Raw genomic sequence first — 20573 nt, 5'->3', positions numbered from 1 at the left:
GGTGCCCTGCCATTGTGCGTCATGGCATTGCCCTGCACATTGTGTGCCCTGGCTGTGCCCCTGCCCCTCGCTGTGCCCGCCTTGTCCGGGGGGAGGCACAGGGCAGCGGAAGCAGAGGCTGCCTGTGTTCTGGGCCCGGAGCACCCAAAGGGCTGGAGGAGGAGGGGCTGAGTGAAGGCCACAAAGAGGAAACTTGGCAGAAGTGGGCAGGGGGCGGACCTGGTGGAGGGGGCGTGACAAGACCGAAGCAGAGGAGAGAGGGCGAGGCTAGCTGAAGGGGCGCGGCCAGGGGCCTCCTCGGAATTCCCCTTTCCCGAAGTCTCAGCTATCTGGTTGCATTTCTGGATCCCCGCAGCGAAGGTCCTGCAGCAGAGCCCCCCAGGAGCCCCCGGCCTTCTCCCGGGTCTGTGAGGTGCCGCCTCCACCTGGGCGTCCCTTCTGTGGACTCCAGAACCCGGAGACCCAGAGATCCCCCTCAGGAATCATCCCAGGGTGAGTCCGGGCCGCGTTTCCTGCCCCACTCCCTCTGGACTTTGTACTGTTCCGACGCTCCCTTTCCTTCCCCTTCACCCTAGTCTCTGCGGCCTCCGAGATGGGGCTGTGCCTCTCCCCAGAGAAGCTGCAGGTTAGTTTTCTCCAGTCGCATCCCTCATCTTCCGAGGGCTATTGTGGCAACCTCCCGCGCCCCACTTGGGCAGCGAGGTGGGCATGGGCCTTGGAGTCAGGAGGACTGGAGTTCGAGTCCAACCTCGGACACCTGGCACTTATTAACCGGGTGACCCCGTGGAAGTCACTTAACTCTGATTCTCCCCCCATCCGGGGTCACCTCTAGTCGTATCTGGCCACTGGACCCAGATGGCTCTGGATAGAGAGCGAGGCTGGTGACTTCTCAGGGCACCCCCTCACTCAAATCCAATTCATGTGCTTGTCATGGCATCGCCTCTCTGATGTCCTTCATAAAGGAAGGTCAAACATCACCACTCCCTAATTCACATGAATGACTCTCGATGAAGGGATCCCAAGGGTCAGCACCTTTTCTGCAATAGCTCCTCTACATAAATCATTGATCCATATGCAAACCGACATGTAAAAGTTGTCCTCTTATTTAAAGGATTAGCTATTTCTTGCCAGAATAAAGCCAAGGGATACTTTTTGGTTTCAATATACTTTGTGACTCTTCCTTTCCTTCACTTCTTTGAGTCCCAGGGACTGTTGTTTTCTACTTTGTCACCACCCATTCACCCAATAGGGTTTACTTCCTCCTAGGGCTACTTGCAGAAGGTTAATGCAAATTATTAAACTTAATTCACCCCTCAGATCATTCTAGTGACAGCCACCCTTCAGCTGTTGCCTACCTACACTCCTACTGGTCTCCCTTTCTTCTTGAATGTTTTCCCATATGGTTTCAGATGTCTTTCAACTGGCACTGCTTTCTTCAGAGTTACCAATGATGTGTTCACTGACATCACAAATAAAATATGTTAAAAGATTGCAGCAATATATTACAAAAATTATAGTTTATAATCAAATATGATTTATACCAGGAATGCAGTGATAGTTTAATATAAGGTAAACTAGCAATATCATCTTTTATATCAATAATAAAAATTTTAAAAATCATATGATTATATCAATAGCTGCAGAATCTTGAGTGAATGATAAATTTGGATTGAATTAAACTCAAAAGTGAGGTTACTGAATGGTTGCGGTAGAGAAAGAATCTGAAAGTAGGGATTAGGAAGCAAGAAGTTATCCAATTTTTCTGCCATGTATGAGAGAAGGGCAGCAGAATGAGTGACCTTACAAATAGTAATAGCAAGGATGATAGGGAAATGATGTCATCAGGAATGAGTTAGCTATAAGTGAAAGCCAGAAGATGGAGGGATTGGGAAGAGAAAAAAATTTAAGAGGAAGGCAAGCATATTAACTATGGAGCAGGTATTGCACAAGGAATAGTAGTGGTCTATCAAGAAGAGATCAGTTAGGTTTCTGTTGAAAGCAAAAAGATTAAGGAAGTCAGCAGGGAGGATAATGGAGTTTGTTTTGACAGTTAGCATTTCAGAATCACTGGGATGGGGAGAGAGTGAGTAGATAGGACTGTGGGAACCATTTAAGAATGAGTCTAAGCGGAGTATCAGGACCTGAAGAGAGGTCTGCTGAAGGAAGCAGGTTATTATTCTATTTGAAACTTTTCCTTGGGGTTCAACCTTATAGCAGGCAGAGAGGTTTAGTCCTATGAGACTCAGGAGAGCCACCACATAGCAGGAAAGGACAGGAGAAGTCATGACCCCTGAGGAAGTCTGGACAGGAGGTAAGAGTTGGAAATATCAGGCTGATGTGATCTGAGAAAATCCTCTGGAGGAGGTTATAGGAGAAAAAGAAGCCAACAATTGCTCTTTTGGATCTGGGGTTGAAAAAATATTTTCTGAGGAGACCTTGGAGTAAAGAGTCATCGGAAAGCAGCCTGGAATGGGATTGACAGGGCAATGACAATTATTAGTTACACTGCTGATTCCCTACCTCCCTGTTATGTCTGCTGATGCCCTGTGTCCTAGTCATAGCCAATGAGCTCTCATGTTCATATTAGTCACATATTTCTTGTATCCTTATCAGAGACACTGATTTTCATGTCACAATCTCTGGTTTCATTTTTTTTTTCTGTCACAGACATTGCTTCAAATTATGTCATAGTCATTTCCCATCCCCTGCTCTAATTCTTGTCAGTCACTAATTTCACCTTTCTTCCTCTGTCCTTTCCTAGGTGTGATGGAGAGTCCCAGTTCCTCAGTCTGTTTTCTCTCCAGTTACTTAATAACCTTCGTCCTCTTCCTCAAGTTACCAGCATTAACCTCAGGTAAGAGTCCTTGTTTCTCTCTGGCTCTCAGGGTCTGAGACTAATGTTCCACAGGCTGAAGATACAGATTCTGTCCTATTGGAATATGCCGGTTTTTCCAAACCATTGCCTACTACTTTCCTCTTTTCCCTTCTCTCCCTGTCAGGGTTTTCTCATTGCTTTGATATGCTGTCCTCTCCTTTAGTTTTTTCCTTACAATTTCTATCATCTTTTACTTTCCTTATTTTCTCCTCTTCATCCCATTTCAGGCTTCTGTCTTTCACATTCAGCTTGTTTTTTGTCAATTTTAATGATTAATTTTATTCACATTATTACACTAATCCTGTGAAAGTTAACATAAACCCCTTCCCCCCCCAAAATGATACAGAAACCTCAAGAGAAATGAAGTGAGAAAAAAATTGTACTTCAGGCTGTGTTTACAAAGCATTGACTCCATCTCTGTAATGTACTGCATTCCTTATCATATGAGTATCAGACAAGTTGCTTCAATACTTTTTTTCCCAGAGGTACTGTTGTTAACTGTATTTCCCTCCGTTCTATGCCTCACCACTCTGATTTAGTCTATTCTTTCTCTCCAGTCACCCTGTCTCTGTTCAGAAGTGTGTTGTATCTGACTGCCCTCTCCCACAATCTTCCTTCTCTACTATCACCTACTCCCCCCCCTTCCCCTCCCCTCTGTCCCCTTTCTCCCATCTCTTTTTTCTCCTTTTCCCTCTAAGGTAAGATAGATTTCTGTACCCTATTAAGTGTGTATATTATTTCTTCTCTGAGTCATTACTGATGAGAATGAAGACTCATTCATTCCCTCTCATCTTTCCCCTTTCCACTCCATTGCAAAAGCTTTTTCTTGACTCTTTTTTGTGAAACATTATAGCCCATTTTATCTCTCTTTTCCCTTTCTTCCAGTACTTTCCTTTATCATTCATTGACTCATCTTTATACTATATCATTATATTCAGCTCCCTCCTGTGCCTTGTCTAAATATGATCCTTCTTACTGCTCTTATAAATGAGAAGGTTCATATGAGTTATTAATAACTTCAACACATTCAGGAATACAGGCAGTTCAACATCATTTAATCCCTCATAATTAGTCCTTCCTGTCCACCCTCTCTATGCTTCACCTGAGTCCTGTACTTGAAGAGCAAACTTTCTGTTCAGCTCTGGTCATTTCAACAGGAAAGTCTGAAGGGTCCTGCTTTATTGGATGTCCATCTTTTCCCCTGAAAGAAGATGTTCAATTTTTCTGGGTAGTTGTTTGCTGCTTGTTTGTAATCCAAGCTCTTTTCCCTTCTGGAATATCATATTCTAATCCCTATGAGCTTTTGATGTAGACACTACCAAATCCTGTGTAATCCTGACTGGTTGCTTGTAGTATTTTCTCTTTCATTTGGAAGTTTTGGAATTTGACCATAATACTACTGGGAGTTTTTTTTTTTTGGGGGGGGGTTGTGATCTTTTTCAAGAAGTGATCAGTGGATTTCCTCAATTCTCTCAATTACCCTCTTCTAGGATCTCAGGGCAATTTGGGTGTCTTATTTCTTGAGAAATGAAGTCTAGGGGCAGCTAGGTAGCATACTGAATAGAGCCTCAGACCAGGAATTAGGAGGACCTGAGCTTAAATCCATCCTGTCACTTAATAGTTACCTAGCTGTGTGACCTTGGGCAAGTCACTTAACTCCATTGACTTGCAAAAAAAAAGAAATGAAGTCTAGGCTTTTTTTCATGGTCATGACTTTCAGGTAACCCTGTGATTTTTAGATGATCTCTTCTGGATCTGTTTTCCAGGTCAGTTGTTTTTCCAGTGAGATATTTCACATTTTTCTTCTAGTTTTTCTTTCTTTTGATTTGATTTTATTGCTTTTTGATTTCCCACAAAGTCATCAGCTTCTTTTAGCTCCATTCTACATTTGAAGGAGTTTTTTTTTTCAGAGTATTTTTAATCTCCTTTTCCAACTGGCCAATTCTGCTTTTTATTTTTTATTTTGATTTTAGTTTTTTGCAAGACAAATGGGGTAAAGTGGTTTGCCCAAGGCCACATAGCTAGGTAATTATTAAGTGTCTGAAGCCGAATTTGAACTCAGGTACTCCTGACTCCAGGGCCAGTGCTCTATCCACTGCGCCACCTAGCCACCCCCAATTCTGCTTTTTAAGGCATTTTTCTCTTCAATTGTCTTTTGGACTGCTTTTTCCATTTGACCTAAACTGGTTTTACTACCAACCTGCCATCCCTGGTGATCCCTTGGCCAAGAAGTCTGGAAACTCTTCCCATTGCCACAGACCCAGGCACCCCCCAGGGGACTATGTGCCTCACTAGGTGGATCTGATTTACTCTGGCTTGGTTCTGATGGTGTCTGGACTATGCTGTGGCTTTTTCCAACCCCCAGTCTCAGAGGAATAGATCTTTCCCATGTGTCTACTAAGCTATTTTGGACTGGGAAATGATTTCACTCAGTCTTTCTGGGGATTCTATCCCTCAAGAATTTGGTTAGCATAATAATTTTATGGTTTGGGGGGTTTTTGGGGGAAGAGTTTCTGGAAATCCCTGCCATTTCTCTACCTTCTTGACTACACCCCCACATTCATCTTGTGTATCTTGTAGGCCCTTCCATATTGTTATTTTCTTTGACCCCCTGTGTATTCTCCCTGCCTGATTGAACAGGACAGTTCTCAGTGATTGGACCTACAGGACCCATCCAGGCCTCACTTGGTGGAGAGGCAGAGTTACCATGTTACCTGTACCCACCTCAGAGTGCTCAGCACATGGAGGTGATCTGGTTGCAGTCTGCTCGGGTGGTACATCTCTTTCGAGATGGGGAGGACCATTTTGAAGACCAGGACCCTAATTACCAAGGGAGGACAGAGCTGGTGAGAGATGCTATCACAAGTGGGAATGTCACCCTGAAGATACGGGATGTGAAACTCTTGGATGCAGGAAAGTACAAGTGTCTTGTTGAAGATACATTTTACCAAGAGGAAGCTGACATGGAGCTGAAGATCTTAGGTAAGAAACTGGGACCTGCACTGTGTATATTTGTTTGAGGGGTGAAAACTTCTTTCCCAATTCTGTGATTCACAGACTCACAGGAAATCCTAGAGAAAGGAACCTCATAAACCTTATAGTCGAAAAGCTCTGTGAACAAGAAACCTCTCCCTACAGGTCCTATTTTCATTTGGCCTGTATCTTGGACCCTAGTCCTTCCACATGGAAGATCCTTAATGCATGGATATTGAACGTAATGCTTGAAGACTTCTAATGAGAAACCCAGGTACCTCTCTGAGAGATGATACCCTTTCCACTTCTGGGTAGATGTAGCCATTAAGAAATGTTTCTTGACATTAAACCCTAATCATCCTCTTTGCAGTCTCTTCCTATTATTACTAGTTTTGTCCCAGGGAATAATCAGAACAAGTTTAATCCATTTTTCAAAGCATGGTTCTTTAAACTTTCAGACAACTCTCATGCCCAGGCTAAGACTTCTCTTTCCCAGGCTATGACAATAACTAAACTGACAGAATGCCAGTATTAAACTTCATCAATATTGTCTTATGATATAATTTCAACAATATTTACCATCCTTTTCATATTCCTTCGAATTCTCTCAGATTAGTCTCCAGCTGTTCTCTAGGAATCCCCAGTTCCAAAACACTGAGACAAGAAAGTCTTGAAGCAGTGGATAAAGGGAACACAGGATAAGCATTTTCAATGAGCTTGGAGGAAATTTCAAAACAATTTCTGTAGAGTTTGCTGAAAATGTGGAGAAGGAAAATTAAGGAAGGGAAAAAAAGAATTCTCCCCAAGTTCTTACTTCCTCTTGTCATTGCAGGCAAATACACAGAACAAAACTACTAAATGGGTAAATATGGGAGGTGACAACTAATAGTACTTTCCAAACTACTTTGACAAAGGAGCACTTTGGGACTTGAGAAATAATGACAGAGACTATGAATTCTGGTCTCAGGTTGTGGGAGGCATGGAATATTTATAATGTAAAATTGGATAGAGGCAGAGAGAGGGAACATAATGGGGAAAATTAAATTTTGATTTTTTCTTTTAACTATATTATCCTTGACTTGAATCCAAGTTACATTAGGTTGACCTTAAGTTTGGGAGGTAACATCATACTTGATTTGGATTCAAAGGACTTGGATTCAATGTTCTCCTATATATTATATAAGTGATCTCAAACTAGTTAATTCACTTATCTGTATTTTAATCCTTTGTAAAATGAGGGGTTGGACTTGTTGGTCTCAGAGCTTCCTTTTAGGGAATTTATACGGGATCAAAATTCAAAGTGATGTGGTTATAGAACCATATAACTATATCTGGAATAAGGAAAACATAGGTACAAGGACCACTTCAAAGGCTTACTGTCTGTATATCTGTACATCTGGGTAAGTCATTTTGCTTCTCTTTGACTTAGTTTTCTCTCTCTCTAAGAGGAGGGGATTGGACTTGAAAACCTTGATAATGTCTTCCAGCTCTGAATTTATGATCTTAAGACAAGGATTAGCTATTCTGTTAGCTTCACTATCTAGAGTGAAGTTGTTTAAATCTCCTCTCAGGATACTATTATACTTCTGGGGTATCTCTTTAATGCTTTCAACTTGAGACCCCATCCCATTGAGTTTCTCTATTAACTGTCAGTGATTAACTCCTTAGTTCCATTGAACCAATTAATATCATTAGCTTTTAGGAAAGGACAGAATTACAATATTTTTTCCCAACACCTAGGGAACACTCTTCCCTTTATACACCTCAGTCCCAGAGGAGTGTAATCTTAAACTTAGAGCAGTTTCAATCAAGCATTGGTTTAGCCAGATTTAGTTCTAAATGTGGCATAGCTTATGGATGAATGAGTCTATATTTGTATTCCTACCAGGCTGTGTCATTTGAATTCTTTGGGAATTGACTTCTGTCAAATCTTCCTAGGGACTTCAGTCTCTAGACACCCAAATGTTGTCTTTTCAAGTTTACAAGGTCATAACCACCTACAAGACTCCTTCACCTGAAAGAAGGAATGATGAATTGAGATAGAAGCAAAGCATGGCCATGTCTTCTCCACTTCATTCTGGCTTTTGGTGAAAGATAGCCCCAGATCCTAATCCTATTCAGAGGCCCATAGAAGCTAGACTTTATAGCAATTAGTCCTCCTTGAATACCACTTGCAAAAATACAAATTTAGCCTCAGTGTATGGAAAAACTTTCTAAGAATTAGAATATGACCAAAATACAAGGGGCTCCCATGGAAGGCAGGCTACCCTTCCCCATGAATCTTTAAGCAAAGGCTGCCTAACCACTTCTAGACAGAATTTAGAAAAGATTCTAATGGGCATGTGTCGAATAAGTTGGGCCTTCTGAATTTCCTTATAACTGAGATTCTTTGAATATAAAATTCATCCAAGAGTACACAAAACTGACTCCTGTTCCCCCTGTACTCCCTGGCATCTTCAGCAATGTAAACCAGTGTTGCATCTCACAAATAGACTGAAATGTCAGTAGAAAATGTGGCCTGAGCTAAGGATGGACAAAGGGGATATGAGCATGGTAATGCGATGGATGGAAGGAGCTGGAGTGTCTTTTGTGGGTTGCAAAGTTTGATCAGAGAGGAGAGCAGCAGGGCCTGGAGGGGCCCCAAATTTGACCAAACTGTGGCCCTGTCCTCGCTCATTGAGGGTATGAGAATGAGTGGTGGGGAGAGAAGATACTCCAAGGATTGTCATTATTGCTCTGGTCCTGACACTTATGTGCAATTGTGTTTCAGGTGAAGAACATGAGTCACAGATTTCCCCACAGAGAAACATTCGGTTTTTTATTCATTTTGGGTCAGTGATGTCATTGTATCTTGTAACACTGCTGCTGTTATTCTCAGGTAATTATGAGCAGGGCCTGGAGCAAGCATTCTCTTTTGGATGTATCAGGCATTTCTGGGCAGAAGGAGGACAAGGATTTTAGTACCAGAATCTTAGGAACCGAACTTTTAACGAAGTCCTGGTCTCCTGCCCCAGGGTACCCTTTATCCGCCCCCCCCCCCCCGAACTTATAGAATTCATGGTCTTCAAGGTCACTCATCTTCAAATACCTACCCTTAGAACCCTATTCCTCCCAACCACTCTTACAATCACATGATCATGACCGCATGAAATTCATTCCACACTCCACATCCTATTCTATATTAGACTGTGGGTCTCTGAAAGGGACCATTCTTGTCCATCTATGGTCTTCTTTCCTTAATCACTGATTCATTATATGATGGTTAAGAACTTACTGTGTGAAAAGCATGTGCAAAGCCATGTAGAAATACAAACAATATTTCCTCTCTCTCCCTCAGTCCCAATTCCTGCCCCTGGGTATGGTTGGAGAGACTGAAGTTTGAATAAGGATCATCTTTGACATCTTAAAGTAGATGAAAAAAGCTTAAATCAGTAATTTTAATAATATACTGATTACTTTACCTAATATTCTGGATTAAGGAAAGAAGTTAAGTTGTGATAAAACTGTACTGGCACTTAGGGAGCTGAATTTCTAAGTGGGAGTGAGTTGTGGATACAAAAATGTGGTAAGTACAAAGAGAAATCCAGGTAAAATATTGTGAGAGATCTGAGGAGGAAGAAATCATTTAATTTGATGGTAGGAAGGGATCAAGAAAGACTTCATAAAGAGAGGTGGCCTCAGGGATAGATCTTGAAGGACTTGAAGGAAGAATGAACTTAGGCAGAGATAGGCATGGGATAGAAACCATTTTCACTTTTTAAGTGGATCAAAGAAAAGGAAAAGAGAAATATGAGGAGGAAAGGCAAAGTCTAGTGCAGTTGGAACACAATACACTTGAATTAATTGATCAACAAAGAAGGAAAAAAAGTATTAAATCCCACTATAAACTAGGCAATGGAAATAAAAAAGACAAAAAAAAATTCTCCTTGCCCCCATGGAGGTTACATTCTACCAGAAGAGACAAAAATGTGTATTTATAAACCTAATCAAATACAAGATAATTCTGGGGAGATAGCACTAGTGTCTGGTAGATGTCATTTGCAAAGACTATGTGTTATAAGGGGAATAAGATGTAAATAAGGTTCTAAAAGTAGGATCTTTTGATTCTGAAGAGATTCAAATATCAGAGAGTAGTTTATGTTTTACTCTGGAGTGAATAGGGAGCCACTAGAGTTTAATTGTGTAGAATAGAGATATGGTTAGACTTGTGCATTATCAAAATCATTTTGGCAGCTAAGTGGGGGACTGATTGGAAAGAGGAGACCCTTGAAACAAGGAGATCATGCAATCCAAGCAAGAGGTATCAGAGAACTGTATCAGAGTTCCTATGAGCAGAGGAGAATAATGTAAGAAATGTATTGGAGACAAAAATTAACAAAATTTGGTGATTTATTAGATATATATGGTAAGAAAGAGAATAGAACCCAAGGGATGCTCTACAGTCTTAAATCTGTGTGTTTAGAAGGATTATAATATTCTTGAGATAATGGTCTGGGATTGTAACAAAGAATGGAAGGATTGGAGATCATGATAAAGACAAAGATTAGGTTTATTTAGGAGTAGGGTAAATGTAAAAATGGTTTGAGTAGAAAATTTTGGACAATGGGAAAATTAAGGTTTGACTTTGTGACTGAGTTAGCATGAAAGATTAGGTCCTGGGAGCTGAGATTGAGAAACTGAGGAGCTAGTGTGTTTGAAGGAATATCAACATATATGTAAATATGAATTAGTATGACCAGAGCTACTACAGAAAGAAATACTGTGAACCAAGTACTGAACTTTTTGAGGAAGGAAGAAAAATGATCTGGGATCTAGCAGGAATCTGTCAATTATGACTGGATTGTGTAGTTGAATAGAGACTCGAAGGAGGAGAAGATTACTTAGGGATAATAGCAGAGGAAAAATTTGGAAGCATTGAGAATGAATATTCTTCTGAATCTCTCTCAAGGGCCAGTGTTGGAGGATTTGAGACAAAGTCCAACCAGTATTGCAAAGCACAGCCAAGAGATGCAGTGTATCTAGGGGGAATTCAGATTTCATTGAGTGCCAAAAGATAGTAGGAAAAAGAAAGAAAAATAATGCAATTTCATGAATTAATTAAGGAACAGGAATCAAGACAGAGGTATAAAATGGAGGAACAAAAATTGCAGAGGACACACTGGAAAGGTGAATAGAGCTGGAGTGAACTATCCTTAAATATGAAGTTCATTTTAGGGTGCCCCAGGGACCTTGTTTCTTCTATTTCCCTAGGTTTTGTGCAGCTGTTCAGGTTCTTTGTCCATGTGAGCCACCAAAATATACTCAAACCTTACTATATGGGAAGGGGTTTAGATGGGATAGAAAAATGATAAATACAATCATTCATCAGGGTCTGGGGGCTTCTTTCAGTATATTTTCTGAGGTCAGGTTCCTGGATTGGTGCAATTGTTCAGATCTTCATTCTGACTTCTGTATTTGAAATTTGGATGTGTATTTGTATTTTCTGGATGCAGCACAGATGCACAGGTAAGAAGGGAGAGGTGGGCAGCAATGTGATGAATTATTATAAGAAATGATTATAAAACTCTAATCCTATAGTTCTTAAGTAACCTAGAACCTGGGTGTCTCTCAGTCTTTGTGCAGCCTTTATTCCCTCCTTTTTCAGGATGGCTCTGATTTGTGTTTGTTTCTCAACACCCAAAGTTGAGCATTTCTTACCTGTGTCTCCTTCAGTCTATGTACTGTCCTTATCCCTGATTACGTCTCAATGTATATATGCTGCTCTGATCCCTTTGTATTTCCTATTCTTTGTGCAACCATCTTTTGCATATACCCCACTTCCTTTGCATAGACACTGAATTCCCCCCCATCTTTGTAAAACTGACCTGTCTCCAACCTTGATCCCAAAGTATCATTAGTTCCTATGTAGCCTTGAGCTCTTTGTCCCCCCTGCCCTCTTCTATGTTTTGCCTAAATTAAACTCAAATGGAGTGTGGTATATAAGACAAATTCAGAGTCTAGGGTGGGGGTGAGAGTGGGGTCAGAGGGCCCAAGCCTACCAAATGGCAGAGAAATGGGTGGTCCAAACCCACTTTCCCCAGGAGAATTGGGAGGGGATATCCTGTTTTCTTTCAATATCAGCTCATATGTTATGTCTTGATTGCAGGGCTTTTATATAAGACAGCAAAATGGAAAAACATTGTATCTGTGGCAATATTCCTTATACTGTTAAGTGCAAGATTAATTTTACTTGTGGTGATAGAAAAAAGAAGACATTTACATTCCCGGCAAACAGGAAACTCATCTCAACAGTCTTCAGAAGGACACCTAACCAGTTGGTTAAATAAGGTAATTTCTCCAGGTCAGCTAGGTGGTACAGTGGACAGAGCACCTGAGTTCAAATGTGGCCTCATATACTTAATAATCACCTAGCTGTGTGACCTTGGGCAAGTCATTTATCCCCACTGCCTTTCAAAAAAAACCCTAAAATTATGTAATTTCAGAGCTTAAAAATAAGTAATTTCAGCTGGAGTCTGTATTTAATATAATGAGATAGGCAATTGTTGCATTCAGCTGGTGAGGAGTCAAGTTAGAATTGGGGGATGTACTCAGTTCAGTGGTGGGGATGGTACAAGAGTGGAAGAGGATAAATGAGAAGGAAAGATTTATAATGATGACATCATTGAGAGGCTTGGGGGAAATAAGACAAGCTGAACGAGGCATTTTACCTGCCTCAAGCTAGTACAGGAATAGGACAGTAGAGGGAAGTCAAAAAGAAATGATTCTTTTCTTCTCACTTGCCTTCCCTCCACTTTTCTTTAGAAAGCTTTTAGAAGCTTTCTTAGAAGTCTTTCTTTGAAATTCTCCCTCTATACTTTTCCCTTTCTCTCATTCTTTCTTCATCTTTTCTCTACCCATCCACATCTCAAACAGATGTTCAGTCCCTAGGGTGAGTGACCAATCCAGAGCACAGCTTCTTTCCCTCCCTGGTTCCTGAGTGAGATTAAAGAGGCAGGTGCTTTGCACAGGTTTTTGAGTTACAGTGGAAGTTGGGGTTGGAGTGGTGAAGAGGGTGAAAACTTCCTTTGCCTTCTATTTCCAGGTTAGTATCTGAAACCTGATTTCCTCAGCCTTTATTGTGCTTAAATATCTTGACCGTTGCTCAAGATACTCTCACTTGCTCAGTGTCTGCATCTTATCTCTTTATGGGTTGGGTTTCATGGTCAATGGTGATTACTCAGTCAGAAAAAAACATTTAATAGTATTCTGTCTTAAGCTATGTCCTGGGGATTGTTGTTTGTCCTTCATTCTCAAAGGCCAATGACTTTAAAAGGGTGATGTCTTGAGTTGAAAGTGATTTGGACTTAAAAGAGACACAGCTGTGAAGAGTTATCAGCTCTCTCCTCCAGAATCTTCTGAGTCTAGTGCAAATACAGAGGGATGAGCCCAGATTCAATGGAGGTCCTTGGTCTTTCCCAGGTCTCAGTTTACCTGGAGCAACATCCATTCAAGTGATTTCAGGCCTGGTAAGAAATGAGGCAAAAAATGGCCTAGTTTGCTTACTCAAAAAAAAAAAATCAAACTAAGAGGAAAGACCCCTGGATTTCTTCTGTTCTGGGTCAGAACAGAAACAATTGCTATTTACACTCACTCTGAGCCATGAAAACTCAAACACTGATCAAGTGAGGACTGGGCTAAAACTCAATGAAAGACATAGAAGGCAAAGGACAGTTCCTGGCTTTTAGGAGCTCACAGTCTTGTGGGAAGATGACATGCAAATTATTATGTATAAACCATTATAATCAGGAAATGTTAGAGATGACCAATAGAAGAAATGAGCCAGGGTTAAGGAGAATTGAGAAGAGCTTCCTGTTGAAGGTGCAATTTTAGTTAGGACTTGAAATCAGGAGTTAAAGAAGAGTGAGAGCATTCCAGGCATGGGGAATAATCAATGAAAATACCTTTTCTGAGGAAGAACAAGGAGGTTTGGGTTCAGTAAATCCCAGAATACATGAATAGGGGGAGGAAGGTGTAAGAAATCTGGAAAGATGAATGTGGGTGGGTGGGAATTATGAAGGGATTTCAATGCTAGAAAATTTTATAATTGACCCTGTGACTTGCAATCCCAAATATAGTTTTTTTTGAGAGGAAAGTATAATTATTTTATTTATTTTCATAGGAAAGAGAGGGTAATGAATGCATTCTATAGAAGCTCAAAAGAACAGAATCATCAAGCTGTGCTAAAGATATTAAGGAGATTGCTTGTGGGGGAAAAAGATGTGCAAACTTAATCTTCCTAATTAGGATCACAGAGTTAAAATAAATTCAAAATTAGCTCTTCAAAGAGATGTTTATATTAAGCCAAAATCTCTGAGAAACAAGAGTATAGATGCCTTCCCCCTTAAGAGCAAATGCCAAAATTTACAAAGTAAGCTTAAAAATGTAAAACAAAATAAAATGAAACCAACTCTTCTATAAGTTTCCTTGGCCTTCAAAAAAAATCTAGTTTTGGAGTTGCAAGTCACGGTCAACTATAAAATTGGAATATCTGAGGGTTTTATTTTGAGTATCCTCATAAGGATCGTTTATTCTTGTGTTTACAGTGTCTTCTTCCTTGATGTAAAGAATTGGTTATGAAACCAACTTCCCAATTGTCAGGACCAGCAGCAGAGACTTTGATTATAGAGAAAAAATTAAAGTCCAGTTGTGGTGAAACACCAGGAATATAGTTAGCACCAAAAATGGGATATTGCATTGTCAGCCTTTGTGCCTATGAGATTCATTAACAAAAAGTAGAAATTGTTCATTTTATTTGAGAGATCCAGACTGAAATTGATACCATATTTGGGTAATATGATGGGGAAAAGCACATTCAATTTCACTAAATGGAGAAGTGTAGCCAAAACTTGGATGATTGTACAATTGCTTCAAAAAATGGGTGCTATGAACTAATGCTGAGTGAAGAGAACAGAAGCAAGAGGACATTGTCCACATTAACAACATTGTGAGATGATCAACTATGACAGATGCAGCTCCACTCAGTTCAGGGATTAAGGATGACCCTGAGAGATCTGTAATGGACAATGGCATCCATATACAGAGAAAAACATGTATGGAATCTGAATGCAGAGCAAAGCAAACTATGTTCACTTTTAAAAACTTTTGTTTTTCCTTTCTTTTTCAGTTTCTCTTTTCACAGTGTAACTAATATGTAAGTATGTTAAACATGTACAGCTGTCATCGGATAGTTTGCAGCCAGGGGTAGAGGGGAGGAAAGGGAGGGTGATAGAGAAATGTGGAACTTATATATTTACAAATGGATGATTGTTGAAAAACTGCCATTGAATGTAATTGGAAAAATAATATTTCAATAAAAATATTTATTTTAGGAGGAGTGTAGGTATGGACCAGAGGACAAAGAGCACCCTCTCCAACCCATATCTTACTATTCAATTTGAGGGGGACTAGTTATATGATTTTTTGTTTCATAGGGAATAAAATCCAGGTGGGGAATAAAAATCCGCTTCTGTGTGTGTAACTCCTGACTTGAGATTAATTCTCAGAAGGTCATTCCCCTCCCAAATAGTCACATTTTGTTTCAGGAATGTGGAGATCTACATCCTGACCTTGTGTACTGTTTTGCTTATAACATAGCATCAGTATCCTGATAGTATGGTAGAAACTCAATGGTTGGGACAGGGTTGGGACAAGAATTGAGAAATGTTAATGATCTTTTTACAATTAAAAGTAAATTAATGTGAGGATTCATTTTTTTTTCTGCTAATGACAGTACAATTAGAATTGTTTTCCTTCTTGATTGCAAAAAAATGAATCACACAAGTCCTAAATGTCTGACTCCACAGGCACCAGTGGTTTCTGTTCTCCTAATGTTAAAGGGAAATATGTGCACATGTCCAGCAGCTGTTCCAACTAATGGCACAACTGCATGTTGGATCAGAGACACCTAAATGTTGGACTCTTCTGTTCTTCCTCCACAAGGGGTGGCAAACAGAACATAAAGCACCAAACATAAATGCATGGTAAACAGTAGGTGAGGGATTAAATTCTAATCATCAAAGTCGAACAAGTAGCTCAAGACCACTAACAGACATCCTTTTTTGGTTTAACTTTGTCCAAGGGCCAATCAGGGGGTAGCTTCCTCTGCTGGATTAAGGTCAATCATGGCAGAGTTCAGATGATAATGTTGTGTCCAGATCATCTGTTCAGTAGCTTTGAAGGCAGTATGATTGTTCAGTGGGACATTGAAAGATCCATTCCAGGAGGGTTGGAGACTAGATGTCTCCCTGATGTTGTAAATCCACATATCGTCTTAGACCCTAATGGATGCACCATCTCTCCCAAAGGAGGAGTTCGTGTTAAGGCTGCTTCTTTCCAGACCTGTGAAAAAAAATAGAGAAAGAGATAATATTTCTTACTGGACTTTTGTCTCCTATGGGGAGGTTCAGGGTTATCTCAAAACACTTGGAGAGTTGAAAAGCTGTATTTCCCATCAATTGTAAGTAGTATGTCTTTGATGTTACAATGCTGCTAAGATATTTGCTCTAATATATGCTGCTAGACACACCTCTAACCAATGGCTGAACTGGTCTCTATATCAAAACATCTATAGCCAATAGATTTTGACAATTCAATAAAGTCAATCTGCAGATGTTCAAATGGTAGGGTTGTTCAGTCTCTCCCCCATTTGTAACAATTTTGTTCCCTGAGGAGTTGAACTTGCCAAGAAAAGAAACTAAAAGATCCAGAGCTGGGATGGGGGAGAAACTCTTTCAAATATCTTTAAATTATGACTAAATAAATTCTAGAATGGCAGAACCCACAAGAAGAAGGAATAAAGCAAATTTCCAGCCCAAGACAACTTAGGAGTCAGACAGGAAAGGTCACTCTATTGCATCAGGGTGAAAAAGGCCAGCACAGATTAGGTTCCCCCCCCCCCCCAAACAGGAGCAGGCTTCCAAGGGACTGAATCAGTGACAGCAGTTGCAGTTTCTAGGCCTCCCAATCAAGGGATTGCAAAGACAGATTTGAAGGCCACTAAGAAAGGTTGATCACACTTGGTTGAGAGTGGAGCACAGCTGCAAACCCAGAGCAGATCTTGGGAGCCTCTGAATCATCACTGGCAGGAGCTGCTTCTGGAACTGACAGTAAGAAAGTCAAAAAACTGGTCAGCCAGTTATTACACAGGTGTCTTCCCATATTGGGATCTGGGTTGCAGTCTAAGGTGGCAGACCAAGGGGCAAGGAGCAGCACTATAACACTAGAATGTGTAGTCACAGTGGAGAGGAGACCTTTGAGAAAAAGACACAAGAGGACCAGTGATATCTGTCCCAGTCATTTCCTTTTTTTCTCTCTGCATGGTTAAGTCCCTAAAGCAAGTTCTTTCCTCCTCTCATCTGGACTATTGCAGTGGACTCCTAGTTGGTCTCTTGGTCTCAATTTTTCCCTTCTCCAATGCATTCTCCAAATAGCTGTGACATTTGTAATCATAAAGCACTTGTCTAATCATATCATTTCCATAATCAATAGATTGTAGAAGCTCCTTATGTCTTTGGAATGAAATACAGCCTCCTCTATTTGGCATGCAAAATCCTTCAGAGTCTGGCTCCCATCCAAGTTTTCACATTATTCTCTTCACATTCTCTGTGTCTCAGCCAAATAGACCTATTGGCTGTTTCTGCTAGATAACATTCTTTCTTCCAAACTCATGTCTTTGTGCAAGTTGCCACCTGTTTCTAGAATATACTCCATCCTCCTTCCGGAGCCTTAATACTCAATGAAGGCTTGGTTTGGCTGAGGCTTCCTCACTTATGCAGTCTATCCCAATCCCTGTGCATGTTAATTCCTCATCACTGAGATTATTTTGATTATTCTGTACTTATTTATTTGTCTCCTAAAAGATAATAAGTTTCTCAAGGGCAGGGACATTTCCATTTGTCTTTCTATCCCTATGGTTTAGTAGCAATTGGCACTGGACTGGTGTTCAATAAATTCTTTTTGAATTATTGAAAGGGGCGTCGGCTGAATGGTTGGGGTGTGATGGGCAGGGAGTGGCATACAGAACAAGAATCATGGCTAACTAAGTGATTAGAGTTTTTTTTACTGGGTTGTCAATGTGGTGGGGTGTTCAGATAAGATTTGATTTTTCCCTGTAGTTCTCTGGTCAGCCTCAAGCTTATCACCTGCAGCATTCTGCCAGAGCAGGTTTTCTTGGGGTCTCTCATCACTCTGCCTCCCCCACTGCCTTCCAGTTACCCCCAGCTGCACGAGTTTGAATAGCTAATAAGGTCAATAATCAGAAGGGCTGACTTCTGGGGAGGAGAGAGAGAGAAAAGGGGACTAATATCAATTGGGACTCACTAGGGCATTTAACCTGGGGTTCATGGATCCATAAAGGGCCCTCAAAATAAATTTTAGGGGTTTCATAAACTAGGAAAGGAACAAACTGCATCTTTATTTCGATATAATTGTTTTCTTTTTTCATCCTATCTATGCATTATATTTTTTGAATTTAAAAATATTATTCTGTGAAAAGTTCCATTTGTATCTGCCAGCTGCCAGAGTCCATGACCTAAAAAAGGTTAAGAAACCCTATTCTATGAATGACTTCCTACCTCTATCTGAGGATGGAAGAAAGGAAAGAGTAGCATTGCTCAACTTGGACCTGCCAGTTAGGAGCCTAGTGGGGCAGTTACTACTTCTCATAGATTATTGTTTGTCCTTTCTGAATCTTTATCTTGTCACTGCACCCAGATGGCTCCAGAAAAGATAAGGAGGCTGGTAATAAAGCATAGTCCTTCTTCACAAAATTCCAACTTACTTGCAAGTCAAGGTATTACCTTCCTGATGTTTTTGATCCTTTTGAGAACAAAAGACTGAAAACAACAATCTGAGGTAGCCTATCCTCTGTCACCACATCCCCTCCCTAACTGAATTTACCCTATGTACATGAATTCTTACTTTTGATTCTGGTGTCAGAATTTGGATAACATGTTGATAAGATGGGAATCCTGGGGAGGTGAAGAAAATGATGTTAGAAAATGACTTCTGCCTTTGAAACAAAAAAGAAAGGAATTAAAATGAGACAATTATCCTTGTGCTCCTCTTGGGACAGAAATTAATTCATCTGGAATCTATAATTAGAAACTATATCCTACTGGAGCAAAAAATCGAAAAAAACCCCCCCACCACTTCCTTCTCCTTTTCTCTCCCCCACACACTGGATCTATTGGTAAAAAACAATCACTTGGCAATAACCTCATTCATTGAAGATCATTATTTCATCCTGTCCAGAACCATGCTGCTGTCTACCATTCTTGCTCAGATTCACACAATCTCTGAAAAAGAACTCCCTCCCCTAACACATCTAACAAATCCATCAGGTTTTACTAAAGCTCTCTGGGGACAAGGAACACATGGCCTCCCAAGCCAATCCACACAATTTTTAGATTGTTCTGACTGTTAGGTAGGCCCCCCCTCCATATATGGAACTTAAATGCCTCCCTCTGTAATTTCCACACAATTTCTGTTTTTTCTTTGAAAACTGAATAATCATGTTTTATTAATCTGATGGGGGAAATAGCTCTTTTATAAACTGGCTTCAATTTCATTGATTTTAGCTATCAAACTTTTTGTTTTGTTCCTTTTTTAGTCTGGAAGGATTTCCCTTTGTTACACAGATGATTTTTATTTGCATATATATATATATATACATATATATATATATATAAAATCAAAATCAAATTAACCTACTATTGTCTCCTAAAGTTTAATTTATTATACAACTAAAAATGTTTCACCACTCCACAACCATGATAGAAATATGAGAAAATTTCTAATCTTCTCTGATCTTATTGTACTCATTTAAATCTACTGAATGGTTAGGTGAGAGTCAAGTCTCCCTGAGAGACCAAAAAGGATTTACTTCACAGTTCTCTGAGCACAAGGAGACTTTTAACTTCAAGACTTCTTGAGATGTCTTATAAATGAAAGACCTTTGATATAGGGGTATTTTTACAAATTTCTTGAATATATGAGGCTGATGAGCTATCCATATCTATGTATATATATATCTATCTATCTATATATCATCTATCGAGCCACACACATTGATTATATGTTTTTGACCTAATTGTTTTACCACTTGACTTGCCATCTTCTCAAACATTGGTGACTTTGAGCTTTAGGTTGACAGTACTGTTATCTCTCTTGGTTATCATCAATTAATAAATTGTCAAAGGCTGTGAACAGGCAGTTCTCTAGGGAAGACATAAAAGCCATCTAAAGTCATTTGGAAAAAACACTTTAAGTCATTAATGAGTTATCTCATCAGATTGTCAAAAATACCAAAAAAAAAAAAAAAAGAATATTTTTGTGGAGCTTTGAATTTGTCAAATCATTGTAGAGTACAATTTGAAGTATGAACAGCATGTTAATAGATTGTGCATATCATTTGTATGAGTAATACCACTACTGGGTCTATATCCCAAAGAAATCAAACAAAAGGAGAAAGGCAATGTTTATAGCAGTTGTTTTCACTGCAATCCCAGCCTGAAAGCAAGAGGGATACTCATCAATTGGAAGGAAATTTCCAAATAAATTATGGTATATGAATATAATAAAACACTATTGTCTTGTAAGAAATAAAATGACCAACCCAGTCCTTCTGAACAGTGTTGTGCTCCTGGTCTTACTTCCTTAAATATGTTCTATTAAAAACCTAAAAAGA

The 20573-nt window shown here is 39.9% G+C and overlaps 1 protein-coding gene across 2 annotated transcripts; it reads left to right on the top strand.

Annotated features, from left to right (window-relative positions):
• Window positions 1–269: 269 nt before the first annotated feature.
• On the top strand, window positions 270–20515 carry LOC141500214 (myelin-oligodendrocyte glycoprotein-like). 2 transcript variants are annotated; one of them, XM_074203197.1, is made up of 7 exons: window positions 270–492; window positions 2762–2854; window positions 5516–5857; window positions 8619–8726; window positions 11237–11353; window positions 11994–12175; window positions 14431–20515. In XM_074203197.1, the coding sequence occupies exons 2-7, from the start codon at window positions 2767–2769 to the stop codon at window positions 14443–14445; spliced, it is 852 nt and encodes a 283-aa protein (XP_074059298.1). In that variant the 5' UTR covers window positions 270–492; window positions 2762–2766; the 3' UTR covers window positions 14446–20515. The 2 variants fall into 2 exon arrangements, with proteins under 2 accessions (XP_074059298.1, XP_074059299.1); XM_074203198.1 differs by lacking the exon at window positions 11237–11353 and having other exon boundaries at window positions 271–492.
• The last annotated feature ends 58 nt before the right edge of the window (window positions 20516–20573 follow it).

The sequence above is a fragment of the Macrotis lagotis genome, chromosome X, assembly GCF_037893015.1.
Source record: "Macrotis lagotis isolate mMagLag1 chromosome X, bilby.v1.9.chrom.fasta, whole genome shotgun sequence".
NCBI classification, from domain to species: Eukaryota; Metazoa; Chordata; class Mammalia; order Peramelemorphia; family Peramelidae; genus Macrotis; species Macrotis lagotis.
This window is presented reverse-complemented; position numbering and strand designations above follow the sequence as displayed.

Bases quoted from the DNA above. Each gene is read 5' to 3' on its own strand.
- LOC141500214 (XM_074203197.1), top strand. From the start codon at position 2,767: ATGGAGAGTCCCAGTTCCTCAGTCTGTTTTCTCTCCAGTTACTTAATA. The intron at 8,727-11,236 runs GTAATTATGAGC...GGCTTCTTTCAG, and splicing joins ACTGCTGCTGTTATTCTCAG to TATATTTTCTGAGGTCAGGT. The intron at 11,354-11,993 runs GTAAGAAGGGAG...TCTTGATTGCAG, and splicing joins GATGCAGCACAGATGCACAG to GGCTTTTATATAAGACAGCA.